The following is a 23553-nucleotide window of genomic DNA, read 5'->3' as shown; positions in this document are numbered from 1 at the left end:
TCTTAGGATTTCCTTGAAATGAATTTCTTAGTTGTTTTTTGTTATTTCCAAGAGAATCTTTAAATAACTACAAGCAGAAAAGTCTATAAAAATACACCCATGTCTAGTTTTATGGTATTCTCTGGATCTGCCTTAGGAAGCTTGCCAGGGGAGCTAATGTATACAAATCATCATAGCACCTGTGAATTTCAACAAGTCACCAATTTCAGACTTTACTCAGTTCCCAATGGATATTTTTTTCTGGAGCACTCTTGGCTTTAGGGAAAAGGTAAACCTGAGACTTGCGTGAGGTTTGATTGAGACTTAAAGTAAGCCCAAGACCCCATGCCAAACTCTAATTAAAATTAAAGGTTAGGACTTAAATGTGTCTGTCCTAGCACCCTAAAAATACCATATTGAAAAACAAATTTGTTCCAAGAGATATCCCTAATGGTGAGTTCTGAGACTGGAATCCCTTGGAACAACTTTTCATTGTAACTGCTGATAAATCTAGGCTGTCCTGTTCTCCTTGCTCATGCTTGCTACTTTGCCGTTTACTTAGATGCCCTGGCATTTATGTATACATGTTTCTCAAACTAAGTTAAGAATTTATTTTAAGTGCTCATATACCTTTTTTATGTCTGTTTGTCCTGTGGCCCTCACTCAAAGGGAAGCTCCTTAAAGAAAGGCATGGGGGGCAGCTAGTATCGCAGTGAATAGAGCACAGGCCCTGGAGTCAGAAGGACCTGAGTTCAAATTTGGCCTCAGACACTTGACACTAGCTGTGTGACCTTGGGCAAGCCACTTAACCCCAATTGTCTTGCCTTCCCCCCTCCAAAAAAAAAAGGGATAGATACTTAAACATACAGTCCTAAACTAAGCCTAAAATCCCATGCCAAACTCTAATTAAAAAATTAGAGTGTGCTCTCAGATTATACACCAAAGTTGTGTGAACACCCTAAAAATACCATGAAAAACAAATTTGCTCCAAGAGATTATTACCTAATGGTAAACTCTGAGACTGAAATATATGAGGAGGGGAGGTGTTGGAAGGGAGAGAATATCTCTGGTGGGATGCTCTGTAAACCAAGGGTGGGCAACCTGTAGCCTTGAAGCCACATGTGGCCTTCTAGGTCCTTCGGTGTGACCTTTTGGCTGTGTCTGAGTTTTATAGAACAAATCCTTTTATTAAGGGGATTTATTCTGTGAGGTTTGGATTCAATCAAAGGGCTGTACTTGAGGGCCTAGAGGGCCACATGTGGCCTTGAGCCTGCCGGTTCCCCACACCTGCAGTGGGTAGATTGATTAAAATAGAGGGATGACTAAACATGCATTTGTACTAGTTTTGAAAATGCAGAAACATTTAGAAACAGTACTTGAAATCATCAGTCAGTCAAAAACATGTAACAACTGTCTAAGCCTATTAATATAAAGAAAAGCAAAAGGTATTACTTGTTCTCAGTGAGCTCAAAGTCTAATGAGGGAGACACCATGCAGAATTGACGTATGTGTGAACTATATGCAGAATACACTGGACATAGTCCATAGAGGCAGGGCGCTGGAATTAAGATGGCTTGGGAAAGGCTTCCTATCGAAGGTGGACGTTTAGCTTAGACTTGTTGGAAACCAGGAGACAGAGATGAGGAGGGAGAGCATGCCAGGCATGAGGGACAGCCAGTAAAAATGCCCAGTCCTGTAACTTCAGCAGTGCATATACTAAAATGGGAATGATCCAGAGGAGATTGTAAGATGGCCCTTGTGCAAGAATGATACACATATTCATGATACCTTCCATAAAAGGAAGGAAGGGAGGGAGGAAAGAATGGAGGGAAGGAGGAAGGGAGGGAGGAAAGAATGAAGGGAAGGGAGGAAGGAAGGAAAGGAGAAAGGGAGGAAGGAAAGAAGGAAGGGAGGGAGGAAGAGTATGGAGTTAGGAAATGGTATGTCTTGTTCAAGACAGCCAGGAGACAGTTCAAGACTGTCTCCAAGACAGTCACTGGATTGAAGAATATGTAAGGGTCAGGGAAGCATGGATAAGATTAGGCAAATGTAACTAAAGCAAATAGTAAGTCTGAAAGTCAGTTGTAGAGACAGAGAAGAATAAATAGATTTAATAAAGAAGGGACTGGGGAGGTTTTTAAGCTTCACTAATAAATGCAATTATTTGAACATACAGGCCCCAAACAAAATATCACACACACACACACACACACACACACACACACACACACACACACACACACACACACACCCTCCAGCATATGGAAACAGTGGCTATATAAACTTTTATATCCTGTCATCCAATGAATTGAAAATGTTATAGAGGGGCAGCCAGGTAGCACAGTGAGTAAGAGCACCGGCTCCAGTGTCAGGATGACCTGGAGATCGAATCCTGGGCTCAGACACTTAGCACCCACCCAGAAACACCTGGCGGTGTAACCTTGAGCAAGTTACTTAACTCCAATTTCTTAGGGGCAGCCAGGTGGCTCAGCGAGTAAGAGCACTGGCTCCAGTGTCAGGATGACCTGGGGATCAAATCTGGGCTCAGATACTCAGCACCACAACCAGAAATAACTGGCCGTGTAACCTGGAGCAAGTTACTTAACCTCGATTGCTTAAAAAAAAAAAAAGAAGAAAATTTTATAGAAAAAATGCTTGTTTAACATGCACAATTATTTATAGTAGAGAAAGGGCCAGGGTAATTTTACCCCTACTCTAAGTAAAAGGTATCCTTGATGTACTCAAGAATACTTACAGAGATTTCAGAGTCATTTTCTGTTGGGGAGAAAGAGTAACTGGACGAGGAAAGGGATTTCAATGTTTTCAAGATTTAGGCCTTCTCCATTTATGAGCAATATATTGTTAACTGCTTCATTCTATTTTCAGTTTCATCTATATTTGCATCTTTCACATGTAAATATAATACTTGAGAAAACCCGCGTTTCTATGAATCATCTAAATATAGCATATATGGTATTTCTGTTGAATTCACAACAGTTTAGCCTTACTCATCTTTCTGTATGTTATATGACAGTGCACATTCAGGAATCTGCCCAATAAATAGAGACTGTGAAAATCCAGAAATCAATCAGTGCTTTTCTAAATAGGTGGAATAGCATTAATAGTAATCATGTGTCAAGTTCTCTCACATTTGAGTTAATTAGAGTAAACAAAAGATTGATCCTCCAAAAAAATACTTGTATTCAGACTTTAGGAAGGGGTCCTTGGGTAGGAGCCAATCTGATTATTTGTGAATCAGCTATAACATAATGGCTAATAATAGTAACTGACATGTAATATAGTTAAAGTTTACAAAGTACCTTACATATATTATCACACTTGATCCTCACAACCCTGGAAGTTAGGTGCTGTTATTATCTTGATTTTAGAGCTCAAGAAACTGAGACTGAGAGAGGATAAGTGGTTTGCCCAGTCACTCACCCTGAAGTGTCTTCAGGCAGTATTTGAGCTCTGGGCTTCTTCACTCCAATTCCAATACACTCTCCACTATACCAACTAGCTGTTTCACGTCTAATCTAACATAAATATCTTGTTACAGGTTAGATTCTCACTTACCTGTCTTAATTTTCATTTACCCCACCCCCGCAGGGAGCTTATAATTTCAAGATGATGACTTTTTTATTTGTTGAATATTTATTTATTGAACATTTTTAAAACATCTCTTAGTCATTACTTTATATTAACTTCGAAATGACTTTCAGATAATTCTTTTCCAAGTCATTTGGAAATTTGCAAGATGTAAACCCCTAATGCTATGGAAAATGGAAGACTTCATATACTATCATTGATTTTGTCAGTTACCTAAATCCTCAGTATTTAATTTTGGAGAACTTTCTTTTTCTGATTTTGTTTTTGAGTTCTTATCATAGCACTACTATCTTAGCACAAAGAATTGATGAAAACACTTGACCTCTTTCTAATGGCAACATTTGGTACTTAAAGAACCTGTAATGAGCTGTGGAAATAAGTAACTGCCATCTCATCTCTTTCTCAGTGATAACTTTTGGTTTATTCATGTTGGTTACCCATGATTACAGGTTTGTAAATTAATATTTCATATGAAATTCTCTGTAGAATTTGTTATGGCATACAAGCTGAAAGAGAATCTCTATCAATGACCGTCATGTTAATTCATTTTGGAAACTGAGGGAAAGGAAGTTATTTCTTCTAATATAAAGAATTACTATACATATTATATGTAGATAATAGTTATTTCTCATGCATTTCTTATCTACCTCTCTTAGTATAACAGGATACATTACTTATTGACAATGGTACAGCTGATATTGCTACTTGGCACTTGAAAAGCATTGATCAAATTTTTATGTTTGGTTTCCTTATGTTTTATTTTTCAGAGTACCCGAGTGGCCTTGGACCATCTGGAGTCTGTTCCAGAAAAACTGAGCCTCCTAGAAGATTTCAAAGACTTTGGAGTAAGAAAGTTTTGGCTTGTCTCTTTCAGTCTTTTCACCCAGATAAAAATACTTGACATCTTCCTGATGTGCAGAACAGATTTGGGGAGGGATAGAAGGATGAGGGGGAAGGGAGGAGCCAAGAGACCTTGGGGATAGAGATAATGAAATTTAGCCTACAATAGTCATACTTTAACTATGCTTCTTACTAAAATTTTTTTTAAGACATTCATGAGTCATTGATTAGGGATTATGGATTTTAATAAAATAGCCCTAGAAAAATATGTATTTTACCATAATAGCTGATTTAGCTTTCAGGGTCAGGTCCACTGAGAATTTTCTGAGCCCAGATAGCATGAATTGGTTAGAAGTTATTATTAAAACAGGTAAATTTTTTAATATTGATGGTAATTTCCAAGTTGACATTTTTAATTACAGATAGGCAAGCTAGTCTTTGTTTTAGTTATCTGATGTCTAGGGTTTCCCTGTAGTATGCTGTGTGAAATGAGATGCACTTAGGACCTAGAATTTCATATGTCCCATGCCATTTATTGATAAGACTCAGACCACAAAGCTTTTAATTGTGAAGTTGATTTTTTGTGTATATTTACCTATTAAAATTGGTTAAAAGATAATTAAAGAAGAGTGATATAAAGAGGATAATCTTGTCAATCATCCTTAAGTCCCTAGTTTATACAGTTTCTTTTTAATGTCTTATGTCCACATATGTAGTTAGTAATGATAGCTATTTTGTGATTATTTGACAATGGGTGTTGCTGAGATTCACAATGAAGGACAATGTTTTCTTTGACATCTTTTGCTGTTGGAAGCAAAACCCATCAAAACAGAATGACATTGTTTAAGGACTCTTGAACTCTGAGTAAGTATTTGAGGAGATAATAGAAAGGAAATAAACCTGAACCCTCTCTTGTAAAATTATCAGAATCCCAATATAATATTGTCTTCAAAGATTATGCTATAGTGAACCCACCTTAAGATCAAGCCTTTTAGTATTTCAGGAACTAATCACCTTTGAATGAGATCTTGGGTGTTAAAAAAAATATTAAGTCATAGATTTAAATCAGTTTCTTGTGTTTCTCCTGTTCTGATTATATATCTTAAATATAAAAATCCTTGTAAAGTGATTGTAGAACTCTTAATCGTAAAGATTTATTTTCAGCCTGACTCCTACCAGGCCCACAGGCAGTGACAGGTAGCTTGTTAGAAATATATTTCCCCCTTTTTTTCCCTCCTCAACTATTAGAAAATGGTTTTGAGACACAAGGAAAACCAGCAAGACAAGGTGTGGGAGACACATAACACTTGACTTGAATGTTAATTAGATACTTTCTTTAGATATGTATATATAATCTCATAACTGTTTAAATGAGTTTGAACAACAATTTCATCAACTTATTCTTCTCTAACAGTCTGCACTAAACCTAATTTAAGAATGTAAACAAGGGGGGGGCATGGCTTAGGTGGCTTAGTTAATAGAGCACTGGCCCTGATGTCAGGAGGACCTGAGTTCAATTCCGGCTTCAGACACTTAATACTTACTAGCTATGTGACCTTGGGCAAGTCAGTTAACCCCAATTGCCCCGCATTTCCCCCTTCAAAAAAAAAAGCAAAAAAAAAAAAAAGGAATGTAAATAGGGGGTGGCTAGGTAGCACAGTGAATAGAGCACTGACACTAGAATCAGGAGGACCTGAGTTCAAATCTGACCTCAGACATTTAACACTTACTAGCCCTGTGACCTTGGGCAAGTGACTTAACCTCAACTGCCCTACCTTCCCCCCTCCAAAAATTTAAAATAAATAAAGAATGTAAACAAAAGCAACATTCTTTTACTGTTGCCAAAAATTGTTACTATGTATTGCTTATGGGAAGTAGACTCTCTACCTTGATGTTTTATTCATTTGTAGACAAATGTTCACATGCAGTCATTGCTCAAGTCTGTAATACTATAGAACATGTTATTTAGGGTTAGGATTCTCATTTTCTAATTTCGACCCATAGAGTTAGAAGCTTTGAGCTTTTATTGTTGTTCAGCTGTTTTTCAGCCATGTCCAACTCTTTGTGACCCCATTTGGGATTTTCTTATTCTTATCAAAGACACTGGAGTGGTTTGTCATTTCCTTCTCCAGCTCGTTTTATAGATGAGGAAACTGAGGCAAACAGGGTTAAGTGATTTGCCCGGGGTCACACAGCTAGTAAGTATCTGAGGCCAGCTTTGAGCTCCTGAGTCTTCCTGACTGTAGGCCCAGCACTTTATCCACTGCACTACATAGCTGCTCCAGCTTTGAGCTAGAGGGTTCTAAAGTACATTAAAATGATATATTCTGAAAGTTATGTCTATACAATGCACAGATAGTTTAATCTTATTGAAAAAGGAAAAAAAAAACTTTCCCCTGGTTGTTTGGTATCATGAAGGCAAATTTGTTCTTTTGGTACCTTGTGGCTATAGCTGACTAGTGAAATATGTATAGCTATCAAGGCTATTACAGTAATTATTATTGTACTTTTAATGCCTTTCATGTATGTAGTACTTTATAGTTACAAAGGTCTTTATGTATTTTATAACATTGGATCCTTACAACAACCCAATATGGCAGGCAGTGTAAGAATTATTGTCCTCATTTTACAGATGAAGCTGGGACTGAAACTCTGTTTCATGCTCTTTGCACAACATGGCCTTGCACTTAATATAGAGTTGGGATTAGACACCTAAACTGCCTCTTTCAGAGTGAAGTGGCAATGAAGGTTGAAGCCACCATATTTCAACAAGAACAGATATGTGCTACCTCTCCCCTACCACAACCCCCCATCCTGCCCCAAACAGGCTAAAAGAAATTTGTGTGCACATAGGCACATATGTATCTTATAATAACTGTTTGGTGCTCAGTGAAATGATATATTGAAATATGTCATATTTCTGAGCCAATTCTAAGGGGCTTAAAATATAATCTGTACCTATATGATCAGAGACAGAAAAACAGGTATGGAAAGAGCATACTAAATTTGGAATAAGGAGACCCGAATTGTAGTGTAATGGAAAGAAAAAAGGTCAAGAAGCCAGTTAACCCATGGGCTATAATCTCAGTTCTGCCATCGTATAGTTTTGTTACTTTGGGCAAGTCACTTCCCTTCCCCCTATTCTCAGTTTCCCCATTTTAAATGAAAATATTGAGACAGTTAACCTAGAGATCTTTTCCACTACTATTATTTTAATTAAAGCCTACTACTATTTTTTAAAAATGCTCTATTCTCCTAAACTTTAAATATTGGATTTGATTCATCTGAAAATGAGTCAGACTTAGTGTTCTGAAAGGTCATTAAATTTGATTTATAAGTAAAGAAAAAAAATTAGATGGTTTTGCAATCCAATGTGGAAAACTTTGTTCATTATATCAGTAATTGTTCTTTCTAGCTTCGAGAATCATTTGTCTTCTTTTTATTTGAGTTAAAATTTCTAACCCTCAGAACTTTAATGGAGTTTTTTCCTATGGTCTGTTCAAAGAAATGTAGGCAGAAATTGTTGCTTTTTGGAAGTCACTCCGTTAACAGTATCACCCCATTTTCATTGTATCCATGGATGATAGTTTACAATGATATGATGCCTTACTTTTAGAAAACACCTTGAGTAATGTTATCTAATTTGATCCTCACAACAGCCTGATGAGATTGAAAAAATAAGCCAGAAAAATTGTAGCAGGTTCTGATATTTCAACAGGCAACTCTAAGGCTGTAAGTTGCAGGGCCAGTGCCTATCTACCTTGTTAAAAGGAAATTTCCTCAATGGATGTTGCCTCTCCCAATGACATCACAGATGTAGCACAAAAGAATTTTGTTTTGTTTTTTTTTCTCATTGAATGTCAAGAGGACAGAATGGGTAGAGAGTCCTGCTTTGGAGTCAGGAAGACTTAGTATTAAATCTGTCATTGGACACATACTAGCTGTGTAATCTGGGCAAATCACTTAACCTTGCAGTGACTCACCAAGCCCTAAGACCATAAAATCCAGAGCATTGTTACAGGGAGTTTGAACATTGGGAGTTGCCTACATCAATGAGATCATAGTTCTGGATCTTTTGTTATTGTTGTTGTTTTAAATCTCACAAATATAATCATCATAATGCCAGAATATTATTTTTAAAAAATGGCAAAAACATAGACCAAGTACTTTAGTATTGTTAATCACCTTTGGATAAATCATTACTAGATTTAAGACTGGACAAATTTTGTTTTTACATTTGGAAGATGAAGATAGGTACAAGGTGAGTAACTCCTGTTTTCTTTTCCATGGTGGCATCCAAGGGATAATTTCATTCTTCCTTTTTTTCTTAGCAGAATAAGATTCTTCTTCCAGGTGCAAATGCTCATGATTAATATTTTCTATTATATAAATGTACTTTTTTGTAGTGTTTTCAGCTTCTTATTTTTCTTCCATGAGCTAGTTATTATCATCCAAAACAGTTCCGACCTTTTGCTGTATTTCCAGGATTCCTGTTGTCCAAGGGATGTGATTGAAGGGAGACATGCTAAATACAAAGAACTTGTGGATTCTCTTCAGCATCAACTAGATGACTGTAGCCAAAGAATCAAAAAGTTGAAAGTAATGGCCTTTATTTTCCTTTCTAATTTTTTGAGTAGGAAAAGTTCCCCATGGTGTATCAAAAAAAAAAAAAAAGATTTGATGGGAAATGGTGAAGTAGGGTTGGGGAAAGAGCTTATGGAATTGTGGTTGGAGACTGAAACAAGCTTATGCCATCATTTGGGCATTGGCTTATTGCTGGGTGACGGTTGATTTTATCTAGGAAGTTGCTAGGAGTTCATGGGACTAGGGAAAATCTGACCCCTTAGTTAAGTAAATAGTATTAGCACCACTTCTTCCTGCCCCCCACCCTCAAAAGCATCTCCCTATTTATCCTACTCATACAAGTTCCTGTACCTCATTTTTTAGTAAATCAGAGTCCTGGTATCATTCATTCTGCTCCCTCTCAGGGCATAGATTCTGTCTCAAATACCATTGTTATTGTTCCTTTGCATTGACTCAAAAACTGGGAAACTTTAGAGTCTTTGTCTACAGATACCTTTATCCTAACTTACAAAATATGTTCTGGAATGTGGGTGACACTTTAGCATGGTGCAATAGACTGGGTGTTGTACTTGGAGTTAAGAAGGCCATGGTTCAAATCCTGCTCCAGACATTTACTGTGTGACTCTGAGCCAAACACTTAACCTCTATTTGCCTCAGTTTCCACAGGTTGGACTCAAAGGCTCCAAGGGTCCCTTTTAGTTCTAAGTCTATGATTTTCTGAACATGTCATGAGTCATTTTACCTTAGCACATATATGTGTGTAGACAGACCCTAAGTCATCTTAGAACTGCTCAGTCTTTTATATTACAAGCCACCATGTCCATATGTATATTTAAAATATATACAGACTCATTCATTATAGTCTTAACAGAGTTATTACAGTACTAGAAATTTTCTCTTCTTCTGCTTTCAAACTGAACTCAAATTTATTATTTTAAGTCTAATTACAACTTTCATGTCCAAAAAAATGTCCCAAGCATTTCTAAGAAAAACACACTATTCCTCCTAAACCCCAATTGAAACCTAAAATGAATTACTATAAATGATTCATATAGTTATTAAAAGGGGAACCTGTGATCTTATGTCCTTTTATCTTCATTTCTCCCAGAATGGTATCGCTTGGCCTTATCCCTGACAAAGCCTGCTTTAGTTGATATTATGGAAGTCTGCACAATAGTCTTCCAATACATCCTCAACATTTACCTCAGGCCCCAATTATCTAAGGCTTACATTATTTCACCATTTAAAATTAGTTCTCTTCCCTGCAATATCTGTACTGCTCAGGCAATGGAAATCTTCCCCAGCTTCCCACCTATCTTACTTTGTTTGGAAATCCCCATAGTATCTAAGACTCCGTCTTTAATCTGGGAAAATCTGGTTTCTTCAAAGACACACAGATACACCACATAACATCTTAGGTCGTTGGAGGTCTTGATGTAAATGAAACATTTAAAAACAAATTATTTTCCAGGAATTATTTTTGAGCTCAGATGACTCGGTGCTATCTGGTGACACCCAGGTTGCTATAAATCAATGCAATTTCCATAACAACATATGGCAAAGTTATGAATGTTGAACATGTTCAGCAAGTAGAGTAATCTTGACTAAGTTCCATTTTTAAATTAGGTTCACGGATGATGGTTTATAAGAGAGAATGACATTCAGCAAAATGAAAAATGTTTGATAATCCTACAAGGAGATTTGAACAGGTCTGAATATAGGAAGAAAACAAAAAGAAGACATTAGAGTTGCATTTTCCCACACTAATAATACTTAGATGATTTTTCATTTTTGAACAATGTCAATAATTAATAAATAGAACATACTTTATTTATCACCACACTCTTAGAAATCTATTAGGCATCTAGTGAGCTATAAGACTGACATCAATCCCTCATGTCAGTTTTGTCACAGCAGGAGAGGAACATCATTATATTTCCGTGTTACTGTTTGTAATCACCGAATCAGCCCAAACCCATGTGTTTTTAAATCCAGATTGATTAAAAGGACAGGCAAAAAAGAAGCCAGTTTGAAAAGGAGGCCCCTAATGTAGATGACACATTTTGCTGTCTTGGGTAAGGTCTAATAAGTATCATATAATCTAAGGAAAATTATCTAAGGATAATCATTACCATTGCCAAGAAGCTAAATCATAGCAAAGGTTTAATGGATCTACTTCTGGAAGGTAAAACAAAAAAGTTACCTCTTTGTCAAATTCGTTCACAAAAGATATTATTTCAAGATGTACCTAGTTCTCCACATTATGCTGGGGTATGGCATCTGAGAAATGGGTGACTGAAAAGACCACAGATGTTAGAACAACTGGAGACTCTGGTTTTACAAAATTAGTTCATAAGGGATCATTTCACCTAATACTCTTAATGCTACCAGATGACCTGTGCAATCAAGGAACCATAAGCCCGCTATTTCTTTTTTCAATACCATATGTTAGATTCTAAATAAAGTATTTTGTTTTGTTTTAAAATGAAGACAACACTAGTGGGAATCCCGCTAGTTCAGAGGTTAGCCTCCATAATTTTTATTTTATTTTTCTTGGTGTTTTTTGAAGTTCTACATGAGAAACCAAAGGGATGAGAAGTGGAAAGAGCATAGCATTTGCAGTTAAAGGATCAGGGTTCAAATATTTGCTCTTCTGCTTGGTAGCTCTGTGACCTTGGGCAAATGAATTTCCCTGTCTTGGTCTGTTTCCTCATTTGCCAAATAAAGTGGCTGGACTGAATTATTTGTAAGGCCCCATCCAGCTCTAAATCCTGTGATCCTATAAGGCACAGGTAGTGTTTTCTTCTTATTCTTTAAGCTATTAATTCTAAGATCTTTAATCTAATTTGCAGGGGCGGGGGGAAGGGGGAGTTAAATTGCACTAAGATTTTTGGGACATCCCATATTTGAAAGTTATGGAATTGAAAGAGAAAAGATAATGTAAAGGGATCAGCTGGCTGCAAAAATGATGTTGAAGAACAACAAAACCTTTTTTTTTTGGACCATGTCTTAAGGTAAAAATCATAGATAGACTCTTAGCAAGGAACAGAGTACATTTCACAAGGATTAGGAAGTACATCTCACAAGGACTGAGTGACAGGAAACAGCAGTGTTTGAGTTAAAATATGGGAAGAGGGAAAAAAATTAAAACTGTAAAAGTAAGTGCTTTGGAGAACAAAAAAACATGACATAAGCAGAAGAAGAATTAAGGGGAATACCTCCAGTAATTCACAAAAACAAATGATAGGAAAAAAGATTAGGAACAATTCTTAATACCTCAGAGTCTAAATGACACCGAACAGAGTATGCAGTTTAATAAAATAATAAAACCAACTCAAAACTGTAGGACAAGAGGGTTGGAATATGACTTATGATGAATATGGCAATGAGAAGAAGGTCATTTTCTCATATAATAGAGACCCAATGCAAGAGGATAGTACTACATGTTAGGAAAATATGCACCTGTATGAACACCTAAAAACTTGAGAGCAGAAGCAGAATAGAATGTATTAAAGGAGAGAGGAATAAAAATGGTAGTGCTGTAGGAATGAACTACAATTCACCTGGCCAGATGTAAGATAGAAGTGATATTTTCCTAATAATGTTACAAATTTGGTTTATAAGTAAGATGGGGAGGGGAACCTTCACTCTACTAGAAGTTTGAGCCTACTGAAAGTAAAACATTTGCTAAATTCTATATTTATTTGCCAAGCTTCATCTCTTATTAAAAAAAAAAGACAGAACTGCCATTGTAGATCATAATTGATGACATTTAATGGCTTTCATTGACCTTAGTATGGTCAACAAAATAGGCCTAGTTGGTATGGGGAAAACAAGTATGATGGAAGGAACAGTAGAATAAGATTCCAGTAATATGTTTAGTTCTATCTGTCATTTAAAATAAAACTACGTGATCTTGGGCAAATAATTCTCTCTGGGCTTTAATTTTTTTTTTCAACCCGCAAAATGAGATCAGAGTGTTTGATCTCTGAGGTCCCTCGCACTTCTGTCATTCATGACTTTAAGTCAAGGCAGTGTTAAGAAAGAGAATACACTGGGCATAGCCAGATATATACCCTAGACTTCAGGAAAACACATGACTAGGGGACTCTAAAAGGGGAAAACTATTCAAGAGGAAATAGGAGTCTCTCAGGAATAAAATTTGGACAAGATAGATTAAAAAAAAAATTATGCCAAGAACAAAATAGTCATGCCAGACTGTGCTGTTCTTGGTCTGTTTCACTGTTGTATTATTATACTTTATTTGTAATCTTATATTGTTATTATACTATTTTATCTTAGAAGATGAAAGTCATTACTTTGGAAGAGAAAGTACAATTAGGACTTTTTTTTTTTAAGCATTACCAGACTGGTAGAACAGGAGAATGACATTCACATACTACAAAAGTATTTTAGCTATTAGGCCTTTGAAAAAGTCTCTAACTGTTCTCTTAGACAAAATGGAAAACTGTGGTTTAGATGTTATTGCCAGACTCAAATAGTGGTAGTTAGTGGATCTATGTCAACTGAGTGGAGAAGGTTGCTCTAAAGCTTTTTCCTTGACCTTGTTCTGTTGAACTTTTTGTCAGTTACAGAGATGAAGGTATTAAGTATTATGCTTATTAAAATGACAGTTTACAAAAAGCTGGAATGTATAGCTGATCCACTTGTTGACAAAACTGGGATCTAAAAAGGGTCCCTCAGTGGACAGTAGACTAATTCTAATAATATGTATTTCATCATGATAAACTATAATGTCTTAAACCTCTATGTCACCAAAAAAGCAAGAAAAATAAAGTGAGAAAATTATACTTAACTTTGCACTCTCGAGGTGGATAGCAATTTTCATCATGTTTCCTTCTAGGTTATCTTGGATTATTGTGTTGATCAGAGTCTGTCTTTCAGTCGATCCAACATTATAATCTTGCTTTTACTATGTCAGTGATCTCTCGGTTCTACTCACTTCTCTTTCTGTTAGTTCATATAAGTCTTCCAAGGTTTTTCTGAAACCATCCTGCTAATTATTTCTGATAGCACAATAATGTTCTATCACAGTTATATATGATAAGTTTTTTAGTCACTATCCAGTTAGTGGGCATCTCCCCACATTCCAATTCTTTGCTACCACAAAAAGAACTATAAATATTTTTGTACATATGGATATTTTGCCTTTTTCTTTGATTTGGGATACAAACCTAGTAGTGGTACTGCTGGGTCAAAGAGTATACACAGTTTTATAGTCCTTTAGGCATAGTTCTAAATTGTTCTCCAGAATGGTTGAACTAGCTTACAACTCCACCAAGGTATTTCAGAGTTGCTTTAATTTACCTTTCTCTAGTCAGTAGTGACTTAGAGCATTTTTCTTATGACTGTAGATAACTTTGATTTCTTCTTCTGAAAGCTGCCTGTTCATATCCTTTGACTTTATCATCTGGGGAATGGCTCTTATTTTTGTAAATTTGACTCAGTTCCCAACATATTTAAGAAATAAGATTTTTATCTGAGAAATTTACTGTAAATGTTTTTATATTACTTCATTGTCTATTGTACCTTTTGTCAAAATGTGGTTTCCCCAAATATCTCTTTAAATTAAGTCTGTTTTTGCTTTTGCTTTATCTGAGATCGTGATTGCTACCCCTGCCTTTTTTACTTCAGTTGAGGTATATTAGGTTTCTGATCCATTGCGCTATACCACACACTTATAAACCACTTCTGTTTGATGGGTGAATTCATCACATTTATATTCACAGTTATGATCACTAACCATTTATTTCCCCCAAACCTAGTTTCTCTGTTTATCTCTCTCTCTCTCTTTTTGTCTTGTCTCTCCTCTAAAGTCTGTTTTACTTTTTACCACTGCCTCACTTAATTCACTGTCCCTTTTATTACCCTCCCACCCTTTTTCATACGTCCTTCCCCTCCTACTTCCCTGTTGGGTAAGTTAGATCTCTATACCCAACTGATTATGTATATAAATTTTTTACTCTTTGAATCAATTTAGATGAGAGTAAGATTCAAGTATTATCCACCTCCCCCACACACAAACCATTTTCCTCTCCATGTAAAAACTTGCACACCCCTTTTTTTGTGAGATAATTTTCTTCGTTCTTCCTTTCCCTTTCCCCTTCTCCTAGTGCATCCCTCTTTCTCCTCCCTTCATTTCTCTTAGATTAAACCAATATAATAATCCATGTCCTCACATCCATGACCTCTGTCTATGTAGATTTCTAACTTACCTAATGATAAAGTTCTTAGGAGTTACATGTATCATTTTCCCATGTATGAATGTCTAATTTTCTATTCAGCTCTGATCTTTTCATCAGGAATGCATGAAAATCCTCTATTTCATTAAACATACACTATTTCTCCTGAAGGATTATAGTGTTTTGCTGAGTAGGTTATTGTTGGTTGTAATCCTAGTTTCTTTACCTTCTAGAATATCGTATTCCAAGCACTCTGCTCCTGTAATGTAGAAACTGCTAAATCTTGTGTGATCCTAACTGCTACTCCACAATATTTAAATGGTGTCTTTTTGACTGCTTGCAATATTTTCTCCTTGACCTGGGAGCTATAGAATTTGGCTAGATTATTCCTGGGGTTTTTCATTTTGGGATCTCTTTCAGGAGGTGATAAGCAAATCCTTTCAATTTCTATTTTATCCTTTAGACCTAAGATAACAGGGCAGTTTCCCAGATAATTTCTTGAAATGTGATGTCTAAGTTCTTTTTTTGATCATGGCTTTCAGTTAGTCCAATATATTTTAAATGATCTCTTCTTGATCTATTTTCCAGGTAATTTGTTTTTCTGATGAGATATTTCATATTTTTCCTATTTTTTCTCACTCTTTTGACTTTGTTTTTATTGTTTCTTGATGTTCCATGGAGTTATTAGCTTCCAGATACCCAATTCTAATTTTTAAAGGATGTTTTTCTTCAGTGAATTTTTGTTTGTCATTTACATTAGGCTAGTTTTGTTTTCTAAGGTGTTATTATTTTCTTCAGATTTTTTTTTGTTCCTTGTTTGCCAAACTGTTCATTCTCTTATCATAATTTTTCTCGCAGCACTCATCTTTTCCCAATTTTTCCTCTACTATTCTTAACATTTTCTTTAAGTCATCTGGGAATTCTTATTGGACTTGTGTTTAAATTTTTTTTTTTGAGGCTTTGTTTGTAGCTGTTTTCACATTGTTGTCTTCTTCTGACCTCGTGTCTTGGTCTTCTTTACCACCATAGTAGCATTTCATGGACAAGTTCTACTTTTATTGTTGTTATTGTTGTTTACTCATTTTTTCCAATCTTGAGTCCGAACTTTACACTCATGTTGGACACTGCTCATCTGAGGCTGGTGAGACACTGTGCCAAACTTCAGACTTCTTCATGCTACTGTTTTCAGAGCTCGTTCTGGAAGTCTAAAAGTGTTTGGTGCTTCTCTCCTGTACCTCACTCTGGTCTTTACCCAGGAAGGACCCCTGTTCCCCTGCAGCTGCCAGTGCCAGTACTCCTCTCCAACCTGGAACTGTGACCAGGACCCTTGCTCCCTTGTGACCAACCACAAGGTCTCTGTCTATCCTGAAACTTCGACCTAGAACAGCATATGAACAATCAGCACCAGCTGCCCCCAGTGTCTACAGAGTCCCCTGTAATCTCTTTCTGAGCAATTGTCTGACGCCTTAAGGGGACTGAGAGCTCCTGAAGCTGTTGCTGCCACATTTACATGGCCTCTAAGACCCATAGCTGGTGCTGCCACTGAATGCAAGCCAACATTACATATCTTAAAATGGTGCATAAACATAAGATATCATGTAGTAGCCAAAAAAATCTAATTAGTTCATAGTTTTCACTGATATAAGCATAATATCCAGAAGGAAAGAGATTTTAATTCTACCATGGCCTTGTTGAGACTTATGTTTAAACTTGAATATTGTGTTTAGTGTTAGGGAACTGCATGTTAAAAGGAATGTTGGTGGGCTGGACCATGTTGAGAGGAGGCAGCCAAGATGATAGCTTCTGGAAAAGAAAAGTTTTTAAGGATGGAGAGAGTATTGTCTTCAAGTATCTAAAGTGCTGGAAAAAGAATCATACTTCTGTTGCTTGGCCCACAGGCCAGAACCAGATCTGAAATGTGGGAGATGCAGAGGCAAATCTTGGTTCAATATGAAGGAAATATTCTGAATAATTTGATCCTACCTTAAAATAAAATAGGATAAGAGAGTCACTACAGGACCTTTCTAACTCTGAGACCTTTTGATTGCAGAGATCTGTTATAAACTTAATTCCATATAATTTCAGATTCCTACTAACATTATGGTTGAAAAACAATCACTATTTTTCTATTGATAAAACAGTAGCTGTTAGAATAACTGAGCAATTTTGGCAACCAACTTGTTATGTTTTTGGTGTTGTAAGAAGCCAGTGAAACATTTGATCCAACCAGACTGCTTGTATAGTGAAGGGTGAGCAGGAAGTGAGTGTTCAAGTCTCTCTTAGTTCATGAGTTACAGCCAGCCTCCTGCTGTTTACTCTCATGGTAATCACCATAGCAAAAAATGATCAGATTTCTAGAAACCTGTTTAGATTCTGAATTGGGACCAAGGACCACAATGACTGAGAGCATAATGCAATATTGTACCGGGTTGACTAGCTTACTAGGCAAGCCTTATCTGAATGTCGATATTATGAAGTGAAATAAAAAGCTAAATCTAACAGAATATTTTCTCTTTCTCTCTGTAGACAACAGAAGCATTTCATAGCTTCTCTTCAGTCAAGACTAATTCAGTTTTTGCCCCACATATCTCTCCTTTGTTATCATAGCTGTTTCAAGTAGAATCAAATATTGAAATTCCAGTAATAGAAGAGTCCTCATCTGCTTCACAAGCTATAAGGCAGCACCTTTCCAACCTGCCTTTTCTAGTTCATATCTGCACAAAAATATTACTTATTTTTAATGGATGGTATTCTAAATAAAACCACAAAAAAAGTTATTTCTTTCCTGTTCTATAAGGAAAGGAGACATCCTTTATACCTAGAATATATCCTTCCTCACCCAGTAACTTCCTTTTCATTATACCCATCCTAGAAGACCATCTCAGATACTACTCTAAGAATCAAACCTTATCTTATCTGTTCAGGCAGAAGTAAACCCTCCTTCCACAGGTCTTCCCTAACACTTTGTTCATCTCTTACACTTTTATCTTAATCTTTTATAGCTTGTTCCATAACTTCCACTCTTATCAAACCCCAACCTCATCATATTCCCTTAATTTCACTAAATGACTTTACTTCTTTTTACCTGAGAAAATACAAGTGTGAATGTGAACTTCCTTCTCCATACCTTAAAATCATTGTAATTCTTTACCTATTGTCTCATTCCTGTTGCCTCAGCTAAAAGGTGGCACTCCTTCCTGCCAAAGCTATCCTTTCTATAAACCTCTGACCCTACCCCATTTCCCCTCCTCCAGAACATTGTTCCATTGATCACACCCTTTCTTGCTTCACCATTTGCTCTACCATTGACCCATTCCTATCCTCCTACAAACATGCTTGAGTCTCTACCTCCTTCAAAATAAAACAAAAATACTTTCCCAGGTACCATTTCAGGTCACAGTCTCCTATCATTCTTCTCTTCCATTATAAAAACTTCTTAAAGTATCATTTTCTTCCTTTTCTCTACCTGCATTCACTTCTCAACTTCATTGTTCTTATCCATACACTATATAGAAAGTATTTTCTCAGATATAACCAATGCCTTCCTAGTTGTCAAATGAAATGACTTTTTCTCAGTTTTCCTCTGTGACCTTTCTGTAGCATTTGGTATTTCCTCTTCTCTTTTCTTACTACACGTTTATAATGTTCTTTCCTTCTCTCTCTATGACTCCTTCTTTATCACTTTTAGTGTCTGTCTCCTCTTTCTTTTCCTAAAGTATAGACATTTTCCCCAACCCTCCCCACTTTTTTCCAACTAAACTCCCTCCCTTGGCGATTGCATCTTCAGTTATCATTACATCTGTTCAGATGACTCTCAGATCAATATCATCAGTTCTGACACCTCTGCTAGATGTCCCACAGACAAGCTCATGATGTCCAAAATGCAACGAATCAGCTTTCCAGAATCGCTCCCCTCCCCTAACTTTCTGGTTCTGTTCATGGCACTACCATTATCCCAGTCACCCAGGATGGAATTCTCCAACTTAGCTTTAGTGCCTTTTTGTCACCTCTACTCCCTTCCTAATCCAAACAGCTGCCAAGTTTTATATTTGTAAAACCTCTTGAATTGCTACCTCTTTTCTGTTCCTATTACAATCATACATACTGCTTTTAGCTTGAGATATTATAATAGCATGGTCTTCCTGTCTCCATTCTCTCCCCACTCCAATTCATTCTTTATATGCCCTGACATAAATACCTCTTTTAGGTCTGTATCCCAAAGAGATCATAAAAATGGGGAAAGGACACACATGTACAAAAACTTTTATAGCAGTTCTTTTTTGTGTTGACCAAGAATTGGAAATTGAGGGGATGACCATCAATTGGGAAATGACTTAAGAAGCTGAGTTATAGGAATGTAATGGAATACTGTTGTTCCATAAGAAATGTTGATTAGGTGGACTTCAGAAAAACCTGGAAAGACTTACATGAACTGATGCTGGGTGAAGTAAGCAGAACCAGGACATTGTATACAGTAAAAGCAATATTGTGAAATGACCAACTTTGATAGACTTAATTCCTCTCGGCAAATACAAGGATCAAAGACAATTCCAAAATATTCATATTCATTATTACTTTTCTTTATGTTCTTCCCCTAGCTACAGTGTTCTTTTTATAAAGTAAAATTAATTTGTCTGTTTACTTTTAGTTTACAAGATTCAGTTCCACATTCCCTTTAGTTTCAAATTTTCTCCCACTCTCTCTCCTCTCCCGCCCCATGGCGGCATGCAGTCAAATACAGGATCTGCAAATACTTTCACATTAGACATTAATGTAACTAATGGAATGAACAATGGGAAAGAGGAAACAAAACCAAACAAGAAAAAGAAAGAGAACAGGTAGTTTGCTTCAGTCTGCATTCAAACTCTGTTCTCTCTAGTTCATTCTAGTTCTCTGTCTCTCTGAATGTAGCCATCTTTTTCCATCATGAGTCTTTTGGAGTTGTCTTACAACCTTGCATTGCTGAGAAGAATCCAGTCTATCAAGGTTGGTCATCACACATACGTTGTGTCTGTAATTGTGTACAGATTTCTCCTGGTTCTGCTCTTCTTACTCAGCATCAGTTCGTATAAATCTCTCCAGGTAAATATGAAGCCTGTCTGCTCCTCGTTTCTTATAGCACAATAATATTCCATTATATTCATATACCACAACTTATTTAGCCATTCCCCAATTAACAGGCATCCCCATAATTTCCAATTCTTTGCCACCACAAAAAGAGCTGCTACAAATATTTTTGTACATATGGGTCTTCCTCCCACTTCCATGATCTCTTTGGGATACAACCCTAGAAGTGGTATAACTGGGTCAAAGTGTATGAAATTATTTATAGCCCTTTGGACATAGTTCCAGATTGCTCTGCAGAATGGTTGAATCAGTTCACAACTCCATCAACAATGCAGTAGTGTTCCAATTTTTCCACATCCCCTCCAGCATTTGTCATTTTCCTGTTTTGTCATCTTATCCAATCTGGCTGGTGAGATGTGGTACCTCAGAGTTGTTTTGATTTACATTACTCTAATCAGTAGTGATTTAGAGCATTTTTTCATATGCTTATAGATATCTTTAGTTTCTTCCTCTGAAAACTGCCTGTTCATATCCTTTGACCATTTATCAATTGGAGAATGGCTTGCATTTTTATAGATTTGACTCAATTCTCTATATATTTTAGAAATGAGGCCTTTATCAGAGACACTGGGTGTAAAAATTCTTTCCCAGTTTCCCACTTCTCTCTTTTATCTTGGTTACATTGGCTTTGTACGGAAGCTTTTCAATTTCATGTAATTAAAATTATCCGTTTTGCATTTTATACTGCTCTCTAACTCTTGTTTGGTCATAAAGTCCTCCCTCCTCCATAAATCTGACAGGTACACTATTCCTTGCTTTCCCAGATTGCTTACAATATCAGCCTTTATACCTAGATCATGCATCCATTTAGACTTGATTTTGGTATATGGTGTTAGATAATGGTCTATGCCGAGTTTCTGCCATACTATATTCCAGTTTTCCCAGCAGTTATTGTCAAATAGTGACTTCTTATCCCCAAAACTGGGGTCTTTGGGTTTATCAAACAGGAGATTACTATAGTCATTGATAAAGATTAAAATCTGGTATGGCTAGGCCACCTTCTCTGGCATTTCTTTTCATTAATTCCCTGATATTCTGGACCTTTTGTTCTTCCAAATGAATTTTGTTACTATTTTTTCTAGTTTTATAAAATAATTTTTTGGTAAATTGATTGGTATGGCACTAAATATATAATTTAATTTAGGTAAAATTGTCATTTTTATTATATTAGCTCAACCCAGCCATGTACAATTGATGTTTTACCAGTTACTTAGATCTGACTTTATTTGTGTGAAAAGTGTTTTGTAGTTGTGTTCATCTAGGTCCTGGATTTGTTTTGGCAGGTAGATTCCCAAATATTTTATAATGTCTATAGTAACTTTAAATGGGATTTCTATTTCCATCTCTTGCTGTTGGATTTTGTTAGAAATATATAGGAATGCTGAGGATTTATGTGGGTTTATACTATATCCTGCAACTTTGCCAAATTTGTTTATTGTCTCAAGTAGTTTTTTGCTTGATTCTCTAGGATTTTTTAAGTGTATCATCATATCATCTGCAGAGAGTAATAGCTTAGTCTCTTCTTTGCCTAATTTGATTGCTTCAATTTCTTTTTCTTTTCTAATTGCTACTGCTAACATTTCTCATACCAGATTGAATAAGTGGGGTGACAGTGGACATCCTTGTTTCACCCCTGATCTTATTGGAAATGCTTCTAGTTTATCCCCATTACATATAATACTTGTTGATGGCTTTAAATAGATGCTACCTATTATTTTAAGGAAGACTCCATTTATTCTTATACTTTCTAGTGTTTTTAATAGGAATGGATGTTGTATTTTGTCAAAAGCCTTGTCTGCATCTATTGAGATAATCATGTGGTTTCTGCTAGTTTTATTGTTGATATGATCAATTATACTTATGGTTTTCCTAATATTGAACCATCCTCGCATTCCTGGAATAAATCCTACCTGATCAAAGGGTATTATTCTTGTGGTAAGTTGCTATTGTCTTTTTGCTAATATTTTATTTAAAATTTTTGCATCTATATTCATGAGGGAATTGGTCTATATTTTTCTTTCACTGTTTTGCCTCTTCCTGAGTTAGGTATCAATACCATATTTGTGTCATAAAAAGAGTTTGGTAGGACTCCTTCACTGATTCTCCTAAATTGTTCGTAGAGTATTGGAATCAGTTTTTCTTTGAGTGTTTGATAGAATTTGCTAGTAAATCCATCTGGCCCTGGAGATTTTTTTCCTAGGGAGTTTGTTGATGGCTTGTTCAATTTCTTTTTAAGAGATGGGGTTATTTAAGTAATTTACTTCCTCTTCAGTTAATCTGGGCAAGTTATATTTTTGTAAATATTCATTCATTTCACTAAGATTGTCAAATTTATGTGCATACAATTGGGCAAAATAATTCCTAATTATTGTTTTAATTTCCTCTTCATTGTAGGTAGATTCATTTTTTTCATTTTTGATACTCATAATTTGGTTTTCTTCTTTCTTTTTTTATCATATTGGCTAAAGATCTATCAAATTTATTGTTTTTTTTTTTCATAAAACCAGCTCTTAATTTTATTGATTAGTTCAATAGTTTTCTTAAATTCAGTTTTATTAATCTCTCCTTTGGTTTTCATTATTTCTAATTTAATATTTAATTGGGGATTTTCCATTTGTTCTTTTTCTTGCTTTTTCAGTTGCATGCCCAGTTTATTGACCTCCATTTTCTCTATTTTATTTATGTATGAATTCAGGGATATAAAACTTCCCCTAAGAACTGCTTTTGCTGCATCCCGCAAGTTTTGGTATGTTATCCCATTATTATCATTCTCTTGAATGAAGTTACTGATTGTTTCTATGATTTCTTGTTTGACCCTCTCATTCTTTAGGATTACGTTATTTAGTTTCCAATTGTTCTTTAGTCTATCCTTCCATGGTCCTTTATTGCATGTGATTTTTATTGCATCATGATCTAAGAAGGATGCATTTAATATTTCTGCCTTTCTGCACTGAATTGTGAGGTTTCTATGCCCTAGTACATGGTCAATTTTTGCATATGTGCCATGTACCACTGAGAAGAAGGTATATTCCTTTCTATCCCCATTCAGTTTTCTGCAGAGGTCTACCATATCTATCTTCTCTAAGATTCTATTTACCTCCTTAACTTCTTTCTTGTTTATTTTGAGGTTAGATTTATCAAGTGGAAAGAGGGGGAGATTGAGGTCCCCCACTAGTATAGTTTTGCTATCTATTTCTTCCTCTAACTCACT

At 36.0% G+C, this 23553-nt stretch overlaps 1 protein-coding gene and 1 non-coding gene across 11 annotated transcripts in view; both read left to right on the top strand.

Annotated features, from left to right (window-relative positions):
- Window positions 1-23553, top strand: part of CEP128 (centrosomal protein 128) — a 576359-nt gene that overhangs the window by 526431 nt on the left and 26375 nt on the right. For 8 of the 10 annotated variants that reach the window (XM_069092343.1, XM_069092342.1, XM_069092346.1 and 5 more), the window contains 2 exons: window positions 4356-4433; window positions 8914-9027. In XM_069092343.1, the coding sequence (XP_068948444.1) occupies window positions 4356-4433; window positions 8914-9027 (192 nt within the window). The remainder of the gene's footprint in view (window positions 1-4355; window positions 4434-8913; window positions 9028-23553) is intronic. The other 2 variants (XM_069092344.1, XM_069092348.1) reach the window with 1 other exon arrangement.
- On the top strand, window positions 1675-1780 carry LOC138164511 (U6 spliceosomal RNA). The gene has a single exon (XR_011169093.1). It is a non-coding gene; the product is annotated as a U6 spliceosomal RNA (small nuclear RNA).

This window comes from Petaurus breviceps, unplaced genomic scaffold (assembly GCF_028583685.1).
Source record: "Petaurus breviceps papuanus isolate PSGF00001 unplaced genomic scaffold, PetGlider_PUasm1.0 189, whole genome shotgun sequence".
Taxonomy (NCBI): Eukaryota; Metazoa; Chordata; class Mammalia; order Diprotodontia; family Petauridae; genus Petaurus; species Petaurus breviceps.
The sequence above is the reverse complement of the archived record's forward strand: the minus strand, read 5'-3'. Positions and strand labels throughout refer to the sequence as shown.